Source organism: Strongylocentrotus purpuratus, unplaced genomic scaffold, assembly GCF_000002235.5.
Source record: "Strongylocentrotus purpuratus isolate Spur 01 unplaced genomic scaffold, Spur_5.0 spur5_scaffold_18, whole genome shotgun sequence".
Classification (NCBI taxonomy): Eukaryota; Metazoa; Echinodermata; class Echinoidea; order Camarodonta; family Strongylocentrotidae; genus Strongylocentrotus; species Strongylocentrotus purpuratus.
The window spans coordinates 32,306,516-32,319,836 of NW_022145603.1; the positions used below are offsets into that span (position 1 = coordinate 32,306,516).

The 13,321-nt window shown below is 37.4% G+C and overlaps 1 protein-coding gene across 1 annotated transcript in view; it reads left to right on the forward strand.

Annotated features, from left to right (window-relative positions):
* Nucleotides 1–5,580: 5,580 nt before the first annotated feature.
* LOC105439541 overlaps nt 5,581–13,321 on the forward strand; it is a 66,504-nt gene continuing 58,763 nt past the window's right edge. Inside the window, exons 1-2 of the mRNA XM_030988943.1 lie at nt 5,581–6,791; nt 11,238–11,313. Of these exons, the coding sequence (XP_030844803.1) occupies nt 6,164–6,791; nt 11,238–11,313 (704 nt within the window). The 5' untranslated portion in view covers nt 5,581–6,163. The remainder of the gene's footprint in view (nt 6,792–11,237; nt 11,314–13,321) is intronic.

Below are 13,321 nucleotides of genomic sequence, written 5' to 3' on the forward strand. Positions count from 1 at the left end.
CTAATCTCATAAATATAGTCATATGGAATTAAAAAACAAATTTTGCGACTCTATATAGAAGCGATTTGAATGAGGATAATTTAATTTTAAGTCTAAGATTTGTATGGTAAATAGTTCCATCTTGAAGCTTAAGAGTATAGAAAATAATTAATTCTGATAACAAGATGGTGTGGTATTTTGTTAGTCTAATAATCATCTTGTTTCAGCTACAGGAATTTATTATATTAATATAGTCAAGAGGACATTCTTCCTCTTCTCCTTTGGTTCTTTCTTCGTCTTACTAGGGCCAGCACAACTAATATTTTCAATCTTTAGCGCTGGCCTTCACACGACCTGTTCCCTATCTTTTTTTATTTTCCTACTATGAAATAAATTTGATTTATACATTGCACATGCTTTGTTTTGAACTACATCGGTTTTGGGGGTGTGAATAATATACATTGTATATGTTCATTATTTATATTTATTTATATCGAGTGAATGAGCTTTGAACTGTGTGCTTTTCTGTTTAGAAGTATGGTTGGAACAATGTTATGAACAACTTTGAAACAACAAGCTATTTTCTAAAAGAGGATATCAAATATCGGCCTAGCTAATTGTTTAATAACAGCATCGCAAGGAGTTTCCAATGTCAATTAAGTAATTAAAGTAACATGTCGCCCTCTTGTGGAGTTGATTAAAAATCTCATAGTTTGTCTCATTTCTCCCTGTCCATTCATTACACAAAAAGATCAGTCTGTTGTCAGTATTCTTATACATGTAACACCTAAGTTATGTTTGACGTCATTCGCAACTAAATTTTCTATCGCTCAAGACGGCTACCTTCAAGGTTTTGGACGGCTAAAACTCTAGAACGTCTGGGGGCTCTGCCCCTGGACCTCACCCAGAAATGCAATGGCGTTATATTGCGCATACTTCGCTTTTGCTTTGCTCCCCCTCTCGCCCCCCCCCCCCCGTTTTGAGAATCCTGCTATCCTCCACTGCTATTTACCATTCCATGTTTTGTGCTTGGCAAACAAACTCCTTTTGAAACCACTGATTTTAATATTCCTTTTAAATAGCCATCACTCGGATGTTTGCCATTATTCCATTATTTGCTCCTGGAAGTTGAAAAATAGACATATTTGAATTTTCTCCCCTTAAGGTTCATAAGAAGTGAATTGTTAAGCTTTTAATGTTTGATTATTATCTACTTAGATCTACGAAAAACATTACTGTTACAAGAAACGTAGTTTGTTGTTCTTTTTATGTTGTGCACTATTATTTGAAGAAAAAAAGGAAACAAACACAAAATGAAAAAAGGAGATAAAAGAATAGTGAATAAAAGATTAGTCAGGAAAAGGCAAAGAACACTTCGATGGACCCAGATTTGCGATATAATCATGAAGAGAGACCTTAAACATTTGGAATAAAGTGTATTTCCATGACTCTCATCAATGAATTCAACACAACATATGGCATATGTTTCAATATTTCAATCAGTGAAATAGATGATTTCCCGTACATTTTATTAATGGTACGTTATGAATAGCTTCAGAGCTCCAGGGGGGGGGGGGGGGGGGGGGGGGGGGGGGTGGGGGGGGGGGGCTCAGGTGCCCCAAAGTTATGTAATATCGGTTGAATTGACAAGTATATTTACTAAAACCCACTTCAAAATGTCTTTAGAAGAAACAAAATATCAATCTCACACTTTGGTTTCATGAACTTAAATCACCAATTTTAAACGTGGGTCCTTATAAACAGGTTTGTTGTACCTAATACATAGTCGGTTATCAAAGCTGTAATCGAAATGTATTTACTGTGGTCCCAGAGGAGGCGCGATAGCTCAGTCGGTAGAGCAGTTGTCTCGTAATCCGGTGACCAGGGTTCGAAACCAAGGCAATGCGCTAGTGCCTTTTGGTAAGGCATTAATCCTCGTTACCAGGTCCTTCGGAGAGGACCTAAAGCCGTCGATCCTCTGGTTGCTTACTTACAAGCAATTATACTTTCTTAGCAGGTAAAATAACCAACACCACCAAACATAGTAAGGTTTCAAGCAGTCCTCTCGACGGTCGTGAGTAGTTGGTTCTTAGGGCCCTTGTTGGAGCAACGGGTCTATATGGTCTGTTTCATTTTATTGTTCATAGTAGGTTTTCTACACCAAACAAACATTTTCAGCCCCCAAAAAACGTTTTCCCCTATGATTATTACGATTTCGTACTTTGGGCACATTTGACCCGCCAAATTGAGATTTCACACTGGAACCAATGATTTCAAAAGGGGGACCACGTTTACCTGTTGGAGTAATTTATGTAGAATGTAGACACTACTTGCTATAATACGATCGTCTGGCTTTTACTCTGGACTTTAACCCAGGGGAGCATTTGTAGGGTGAGTTGAATAGCAGGTTAACACAAATAAATCTCTTCATCGTTATGCATGAACACTAGTGGCTGATCCAGGGACCAAGGAGCACCTACTTCTAGCCCCCCGCCCCCGCAACCAGAAAATAAGAGAACGGGGAAACAAATCTTTGAGTTCATGACCTTTTTATTGTATGTTTTATTTGTTTCGCTTGCTTGATATTTAGACTTATACCCCCTCCACCCCCAAAACTCATCCTGGATTCGCCACTGGGATATATAGACATTGTTATGAAAATGATTAATGGGATATATACCACTTTGCAAGTTATTAACCAAGCTGTCGCATACTGAAATATCTTGAATGTGTAATTTTTTCTTCTTCAATATCCCCCCCCCCCCATGGAAAACAAAGAGAAATACAAAATAAATCCAGATTACTTGCTATTTGGAGTACACACGACTTTTTGAAATGTGCAATACAAACATTTTAAATAATATAATACATTGAAACGTAATGGGTAGGTTTTACCTTATTTTAACATCTGGAAAATCATGAGCTGTTGAGAATTGTGACAAAATTAAAAAAACTAGCTCTAATCGCTAATGAAAACCCTCTACAAAAATAGTATAAATATGTTAAGAAGCTCCTACAAATTAATTGTTGTTTTTCATCAAAAATCTCAAATCTATGTCAATTACAATCGTGTTTTCCGCGAATACCTTCATGCAAATAGGTGCATCAATACATGGATCTACTCTATCACTAATCATCGTCATAATCATTATATCTGTATTGTCATTTTTTTTTCTCGACATTATAATTATTCAATTAATGGAGGCTTGACATGAAAATGTTTACATATTTCGAAGTCCATGAGTCAGCAGAATGAAAATACTCAGTTTTTATGTTACAAACTAATGGACTGATTGATTTGTGTTTAATATTCTTTCGGAGTTAAGAATGAAGTATGAAAACAGGTACAGATAATGGAGGATATGTACGAATTCATGATGTGTGCCAGTGTGCGCATAAGTACATGTATATGAAAACTTAGGGTGCTTACACCGTTGCACAATGGATTGTGCATGCAAACTATGCATCAACGTATAGCTTTGGCTGTGTGTGTGTGCTTGTGTAGTTGTTTGTGCGAGAAGTCTCGGCGCCTGATTACGATTATTATGGGCTTTTAGATTTGAAGGACGGCATAGTGGACTGCTATGTTTGACGTCCTTTTAAGGCACTGCCAATGCCTTAAAAGGACATCACACGTAGCAGTCCACTATGTCAACGTGCAAATATCGAAGTCCCTATTCCCTCCTCCATAGACGCCCCCTCCCCCACCCCACGCCCTCCTCGGAAATAAGATTTATGCCACTTTTGTGTTCTCATTTGTGTTCTCATTCTTGAAGCAAATCTTAGAGTGCAAATACGGGTTCGTTGCTTGGGGAATACACGTGGAATTGAAAGCAAGCCAAACAAAATCAAAAATTTACTCAAACGTTTGACTGGTGAAGCTGTATATAAGCCAGGGTGTATATGAGGTGTAGTTCAAATGTTAGGACGCAATTTTGACAGGCATCCAGCAGCAATTTTGACGTAAATGTTGATGTAAATTGTGTCAAATTGACCCGGTTGAGAACTAAGGAGGGATGGGGGCTGATACGTACATCCAGGGAGGAAATAAAGCTTTGTGTCAAAGTAAAAATATCTAAAACTGTGTATCAGAAAGCATTTGTTCATTTTATTCCTACTCTATGTAATGTAAGTTTGTTTTTAAACCACCGACAACAGTAAACACTACCCTAAAGGCCGACCCCGGGTGCAGCGGGTGGTCGCAGGATCGCCTCGGTCAGTTCAGGTCTTCCTACTTGTCCGAAAGCCCACGACTAGGACATTAACACAATTTACATGTAACGAGCCAAGCAATACGGACGCAGGATTCAATTGTAATGATTCCATTTGGCTCCATCTTTATTGGTTCAGACTTAAACAACTATTTTCTTGCTCTCTCAATATCCATGAACTGTTTGTCCTGCAAGGGACACACCCAAATCCAACATGGAGTCTTATATTGTCTCTAAACACCTCCTTTCTCAGAGCCCATCAAAACATGTGACTCTCTACTAACATACCAATATGACCAGCATACCTTCTCTGCATACACTGCCCATGTACATTTATTAACATATTCATGCCCAATTACCCATGCATGCTCATTGAAATGTTTACCATTGTTTAAGTCATGGCTTCCACAAGGTGCAGTGGATATGTGCATATGTGCATACACACATTCAAGAAAGCAGTGGATACATGTACATGTATGTGCATATTTGCATATGTGTACAGCACGTGTAGTCATATCACTACATATACATAACTAACGGTCCACTAGAGCGACAGCCCCAGGGACCTACAATGACACAAGCTTCAAAAGACCAATATTGACAAGACCGCGAATCCGCTCTTGATACGATCGAGACCGACAAAAAAAAAAAAAAAAAAATGCATGAGAACATATAGAAATGGAGAAAGTATCAAAAGGTCCACGAGGCCGATGATATAAAACGCCGATAGCCCTTTAGACTGATGAAAGAAAAAATACATAGGGGAAGATAGAAACAAAAATACTGGTCTCCTGGGCTATAGCCTACATCGAGAGATGTAGACAAATGCGCTTAAGTAAATGCCAAAACAACTTTTATAAAATTGTCCTTTGTGGTGATTTTCTTGCGAATCCAAGAAATAAGAACAGTTATTTTGGAGGCAGATTTCAGGAAAGATTCTGTGACTAGATATTAAAATGGTACAAACAGTCATATTTACTGATGATTGAATAATAATCATTATAAATGATACATCTATTTATGCGTTCTTCGAACTAATACACAAAGTTTGACGCGATTTCAGTTCGTATTTATATTGACGCATTATGGGAAAATGAAAAAAATTGTATGCGATCAAGTGTGTAAGATCAATAGAAATTATGTCAGTAAATAACGCTGCGACTATTTGGTTTCGATTCATTCTAATTAGTCAACCATGCATTTTCTCGCTTTTACATTGCAGCAAAGCTGAGGTCAGGTCACGGTGACGTACTATCACGATGACGTGCTACAAAACAACGCCCGTTTCTCACAAAAGGATCCGCCATTTTCGTCATGACTGTTCAATCGGTTAGTTTGATCCGGAAACTGTAAGCACACACAAATGAGTTATTTAGTTCATACCTTTGAGTAATGTACCATCAAACACAAGTTAAATTTTTCGGATAAAAAACAAGGAGCTAAATTTAAAGAAAAACTTCTAGCGTTCAATTGTGGAACAATTTTAGCCACGGATTTGTGAACCGAATGGATAATCTACCATTGAATTTAGAAACAGCAGACCTTTGATGTTATATTTGGATGGTCCGGAGCACGTTGGCTTATGTGAAGGAAATCAGACCAATGAAGTGGGGATATCAAATTAACTTGCACCGACAGCGCCAGGACTGACGGATTCTTTCATTATAACATTTGAATTATGCTCGCAATTAATAGTTTATCAAATTAAAATAATTTCTCTGCCGTATTTTCCAATGCATACTCGTTAGTGAGCTACGAAAAGTTTAAACTGCAGGGTAACAGAGAAAGATATATGCCTCTCAAGTTGTAGAGTGGGTTACTTCACTGATGTATTTAGTCTCTTCCAAGAACGATTCACAGAACGCACAGGTGACTTTCACCATCCTTTGACAAACTCGAAATATTGCGTCTAGAACGAAGGAATATCCATACAATTTGTTTGACAATTATTGAGCCCACAGACATATCAAAACATGACTGAAAGAACAGCAGATGAGCATTCTGATGACTTTAAAGCTCTAATCTCGGCAGCCTTAAATGGACATCTTGACGTACTTAAGTATCTCATTGGTCAAGGAGCACAGGTTGAGAGAGGTGATGATAATGGTACGACTCCACTTCTTGCTGCATCATACAATGGTCAACTTGACGTAGTTGAGTACCTCGTTGGTCAGGGAGCACAAATTGAAACTTGTGATATTCTGGGTGAGACACCTCTTCACCTTGCATCACGCAATGATCATCTTGATGTAGTTAAGTTTTTCATTGGTAAAGGAGCACAGATTGATAAGCCTGCTAAACGTGGTACGACGGCTCTTCTCTCTGCATCAGGTGCAGGTCATCTTGACGTAGTTGAGTACCTCGTTGGTCAAGGAGCACAGGTCGAGAGAGGTGATAATGATGGTCAGACACCTCTTCACTGTGCATCACGCAATGGTCATCTTGATGTAGTTGAGTACCTCGTTGGTCAAGGAGCACAGGTTGATAAGCCTTCTAAATCTGGTATGACGGCTTATATCCTTGCATCAGGTAATGGTCATCTTGAAGTAGTTCAGTACCTCATGAGTAAACGAACACAGAGGAAAGAAGCATCACCTGAAGGTATGATTCGCATTTTAACCGGAATCACTATTTCATGTAAACAAAGTGATGTATTTATAGGGAAAGAACTGTATAGGGACATACCTGTTGTAATACTTTTACTTTTAAGTTGTTTTTATCCTTGACCTTTTTTTAAAGGTATATGTAAATTTCTACATATAAATGTATACGATGTCATTTTTTTCTTCTTCAATCTTTTACTAATGAACTGTTTACCCCGACTAACCCAGATTGCTGATCCGGATTTTCCAGATTTTCCTGTTCCTATCCCTGAACGAACTGTATACAAAATAAATTATATATTGCCGTTTGGTCCAATGCCACTTGGTCAAATAAACATTTCATCCCACTTCATTTAGTCTACAGCCAGTTAACATGAGTAAACCCTATATATACCCTCTATACATGGGCAATCTACGTTTCAGCCGATTATCATGCCAGTCAACTTACCCGGCGGCATGGCCAATAGCCACTTGTCTGTAACAAATTGGTAACATGACCACTATATACAATCTATATTTCTTCCCTGTTAGTACAATAAACATTTGGTTTAAAAGGATAGTTGAGTTCTTGTTTAAGACTGTAAATGCCTTCAAAGTGCATGGTTATTGCTCTTATCCTCTTTTGTGACATTTCTAGTGCCCTTTTAAGACCTAAAATTGCTTCGAAGGTGATTTTAGACCCCAACATGTGTGAATTTAGATTAAATACGATCGAACCAAATCCCCTCCACTTAAAAAAAACACGGTGACCGTTAATTGATTAATTAATTGATAACAACAATACACGTTATGGCTGGTTGTGCTTATAACCAACACGAAAAAGCTCATTTTCTCAACGGCTGGTTCGAAATTATCGACTATTTGTGGTGCCCCACAAATATTAGAAATGGTTATATTTATGGATATTTCAGCCGTCTCTGAACCGATTTTGATCAAACAAAAATTATTTTGTCATTTAAATTATATGTTCTTCCAAAATTAAAACTCAATTTTTCATTGTCTCGCCAAAACAATATAGTGTGTAGCGAAACACAACTCCACTCTCCCTTTAATTACCTTTTTGTTTAATATCAAGTGCTCCAAACCAAATTTTGTCCAAGCAGTATATTCTCGTTTGTCTATATTTTCATTTAGACTATTTTTTTTCCGGTCTAACTGTCATTTCGTCTGATTCCCATATGGTCCAATCATCATTCGGCAATAACGTTTATTATGTATAACTGCCAATTGGTTCATTTACCAGTTTTGTCCATTAACATTAGGCTTATGTCTTAATTAATGATTAGTCTTGGATCTTAGGCTTATGTATTAATTACAGATTAGTCTTGGATCTTTTATTTTTCGTTTACCAAGAAGGAACATTAGTTTCTACATAGTTCCACAGTATTCTCTCATTATATTCGGATGAACTGTCTTTGTTCTTTCTGATTCTGATAGTGTATCTAGAAATGGGGGAGGTGTAGGTCATGCCAAACAGTCAGCATTTTCTAACAATAAATAATTGACCCGAATTCATAAAACTTGTTATCAATAACAAATATTTAGTTTTCTGACAATCTTGCTCTCAGCCAATCAAATGCTTTGATTTCAGTAGCTGTTAACAGTTATTGTAGCTTGTTATTGAAAACAAGTTTTTATGAAACACAGCCCTGATCCGTGTGGTAATCCCTTCCTGCAAATTTGTCAACAAATACAGATTTAGATACAAACTTTGTTGGAGATTTGCAATGTTCAATGTGCATCTACTGTATAAAAAACAAATTGCAATTTGGAAGTATAGGACCTAATGGATATTGGACTCAAAGAATAATCCCGGTGGGGGGGGGGGGGGCACTCAAATAATTTGCTCATACTAGTAGGGTGATCACACTGCCTGTGCACACAGTCTGCCCCGCGAACACACACACACAACAGCAGTCAGTTGGTAGAAATAGCAATTTTTGTAAATTTATTTAAAAAAAACTAAACAATATTTTCAAATATTTATTTCACATATATTTCAAGCATACCTTTCACTACAATTCTTTGTAGTTTCATTGTTATAGGCATGTGGGAAATATGTTAAATTATTTGATTAGAATATTGTCTTTTCAGCCATTGTGTGACATGGCCCGCTGATCGCCCATTGACTCGCGCTGCAATTCTGCGTGGTGAAAATGTATAAAACTCCCCTACAAAAAATGCAATATCCTCATGTGTTTCACTCACTAAATCAATTTGTTGTGTACATTCAAGGTAGCTACAACTGTACTGGGGTCACCAAACTTTTTTTCACTCTGAAATTCAGTCCCTGTGGTGGTCTGTTGAATTGCTTCTCGGAAAATCGTCATAAATCCTCAAATCTGACATTTTTTTAAAAGAAAAATATACTGTGATGTAGCTGAACGTCTGCATATTCTTATTATTTGATCGTTTTTTCTCAATAATTTGTATAACACATGAGGAAATAGCTGTGACGGTGATCAAAGTAATTTCCATCGCCATATTTTATTGGCATTGCCAAAATATTAGGAATTTAATGTTAATATTTGGTGTAAATATGATCTATAAATATATGATTTTAAAAATGCCAACAAAATGAACAGTTTGACTTTCCTATATATAATTAGCTGAAATGACCTAATTTCCATATTCGATGAATAATCATGATTTTTTTTTCTTCAAATTAATATTTCCATACCAGTCTGATATACATAGGTTTCACAGATGTATCATGTTCGGTTTTGATTTGATTACATATGCGCATATTAATTAGGCGGACTTAGTTATTTTCACAACTTTTTCATATCTGCAGATTCGCAAAAATGACAAAAATGACTTATTTTGTTGGCTTCTGTTTTCAAAACGGTAATGGATATATAAATTTTCTTTTTTTGTATTTTTTACCACAAAGATGATATTGTAAGTGTCTGATAATTTAATTTATTATTTGTGTCCGAGAAAGTGACGAATTAAGTTGTCAACTTTTCGAATTTTGCCAATTTTGCCAATTTGACAATTTTTGGCAGGTTTTTCGGTAATTTTGCGATTTCAAAAAAATGGGATAAAATCACAACGCATTGACCGATATCAATTCTGTTTTTTGTTTTTGAAGCTTTCATAAAGCTTGATCATTTGCAATCATCAAATAGCATGTGTGTGTTGTACTTATTTTGGGTGCGCTATACCTAATACACGCACCCGCCCGACACACAATAACAGAGAGAGAAAAAGAAAGAAAGGAAAAAAACGTGATAAGAGTTGTTTCTGTGTAAAGCGCATGACGCTTAAACAAATGATTAATGATTATAGGACAAAATGTTTGCTGGAAAAAATATTGTCGGACGAAATTATGTTAGACCACATGAAAATTGGACCAAAGGGTAATTTACACCTATTTTCCTTGTACATATGCGTCCACCACGATGGCATCAATGAATCCTTACTGATAATGTTGTTTATCAAGAAGGCACAAAAATATGCAATACACCTAAATTACAGACTAAATTACAATTTTGGGGGGTTTTGGGACATGGGATGTTTTAAACGGTCGTTGGGTATTACCGTGTGTAGGGCACCTCCCTACATAATTGATAGGTGTACTACCATGAACATATGCTGCTGGGAAGAAATGGCGGCCATTTATTTAAAATGGCCGCCATGTATAACTCCTATTGCACAGTTCTGAAGATTACTTTAATAACAGAACCCCATTTGACCATGTGTGAGATGTCATATGAAAGAGAGTGAAGTTTTGCAAACGATAATACCTCATTAAATAGGTTTAGTGATGATTTGCGTAACAATTTTGAGCAAAAAATGTGATTTTTTATTAAACTTTTCCAATAATATGAATTGCGCCAAAATTTCGATTTCTCCATCTTTAATATATTATGAAGATTACTGCCCAGACACATGGTCTAATAACCTATCAAAATTCCAAGTTCGTTGCTTTTGTAACAAAAAGTTATAGCGCTCTAAAGTGGGCACTTTGATGTGAGCCAAAACGGTTATTTCCATTGCTAAGGGATGCCTTCTCCTTTGGGACGGTAACTTAGTGACATAAAAACACGAAAACCATATCGCCTTGGACCTCTCATACCCCAAACGGGAATCATTTCTTATACCTTTACTATTGTTCAAGGTCCTGTACATTTTTTGCAAATTTCTCCAAAAGTATCTAGAATACTTGACTTATGATCTTAGCAGTGATATAAATTGACTACTACATATATTTTTCTTGGTGAAGTAATGTGTGTCTCAAAATACCTTATTTGTTTGTCACATATATGTGACCGGCATAGTGAGAGTTAACAGAGTCTCTCAAAATTCAAATTTGTCAGGAATTTTCATACATGACTTAATCTTGCCCAAGGCAAATCTTGAGCTGCCATACTTCGTAACCCGTATTTTTGATTATTCCTCACACATGTATCTCTATTTATATGTTGATATTTCTCCTCAGACTCGGAACCAAAGGCAAAGAGGATGAAAACCGAAGAGACGACTGAACCTGTGACGGATGACACACCAAGTACAAGGTACAGACATGTTTAGCATAAATCCAATGTGAAACATGTATAATTGTTAACATTTAGCACTGGTCACAGAATGCCAATGACTGAGGAAGATCTTTCATCACTATGAAGAGTAGTTCAGGTTACTGTTCTTTAACATACCATGCGAATGAACTATAGGTAGTAATAATAAACAATGATCGACACATGTTGTGAAACACGAACGTGCTTTAGTAGAAATGAAAATATGAAGTTATTAGTTATTCATCTCGTAGGGAAAGAATTTAAAGGACAAACAACAACTCTCCAAGAAAAAATGAACGGATTTATCAGTACACGAAAAAGAGAAACAAATTATAGAGGCCCTGCAGTTGAACATTTTTAAAGGGTAAAATGCTAAAACGTTGGCCTCCTTTCAATTCATGCCAGGTGAGGTGATGGCTACAGGGGGCAGACATGGTCTGGTCTTGGTGATATAAAATCCACTTAATCTTGCACTTTTAACTGCAGATCGTGTATTTTATTTACCTGATTTTGCATCTTGAACATATCTTCAAGCTTTTGATATGATTATTTTGTTCTTTGATACCTTCTGGAGGTAGAATATTGTGATAGTTTTACAGCCATTTTCTGCCAAGGAATTTGAACTCACACCTGTAGTCCCATATGGAGGATCCTGAGTTTGCTTATTTTGCCCAGCCTTCTTCATACCTACACTACACCTACCTGCAATAACTGTAATGTATATTTTCTGACTGAATTATGCTTATATTATTCTTATGATATAGAAGCAATTACTCACTGGGATTTAACTCATTTACCAGATGATTTAGCTAACCGTCTACTACTACTACTACTACTACTACTAGCTAGCCTACATATCATGGGTGCTAGCTGAGTGAGTGAGTGAGTGAGACTGCTGAGCTTTTCTGACTTCTCTCCTTGTCTTCTGAATATGTATTGAATATTGAATACTGTCTTGCCAAATTTGTTCACTGGTAAATCATCACCGCTTGACTTGCAAACGCCATAATGAAGAATTACTTCTTACCACCCTCTTCTTCTAGATCACATCCACTCCTTCTAGCATTACTTTCAATAGTGTGTGCACTTAAACTATTGAAGAGTGGAAACCTGTACACAGATTGCAGACCAGAGACCAGCTTTACCCTTCTTTGATCTACACGCAACGCTTTGTGAACCAAGATCACTACACCAGCCACCCCTTAGAAGGCGTACTTACACTGCAGATATTGATAACTGCAAACTGTTACTTTTCATATCATCCTGCAACAAGTGGAATCGAAATACAAAGCTTTGTCCACTTGTCTTCAGGTCGACATCTTTGAGCCACCTAACCATCCTACTTCTCCTCAGCGGACAAGTTGAAACCAACCCTGGTCCATCGACTAGTGCTCCTGAGACATTTCCATGTGCCATCTGTGGGGATGAAGTGAGAGACAATGACCCTGCTCTATGCGATCACTGCGACTGCTGGTGCCACATTTCATGTGTCGGTATCTCCCCCAGACTCCTATGATATCTTGACGAAGAAGTCCAGGAGCTTCGCTTGGGTGTGCTGCCAGTGTTCTTCTACCAACATAGGGTCAAGCAGCTCGTTGCAAGGACTTAACCTCTCACAGTCCAATCGTTTCTCACCCCTTCACCACGAATCCAGTGATGAAGAAACCCTTCCCTCCATCAACCCTCTAACCTCTACGCCTACATCGAGCCCTGGAGGATGTCGTCAACCACGATTTCACCCTCCATCAAGAAATCGCAAAAAGGCATTTAAAGTGATGGTTGTAAACTGCAATGGTCTGAAGGGGAATGCTAAGAAATCAAGCTTCCACGCAGCTATTGCTCACCACACTCCTGATTTTGTTTTTGGTTGTGAATCAAAACTGGATGATAGCTTATCATCATACTCAATCTTCCCAAGCAATTACTCCATCTATCGTAAGGACAGAAACATCCATGGAGGTGGTGTTTTCATAGCAATCATCGACACGCTAATTGTCACTGAATGTCC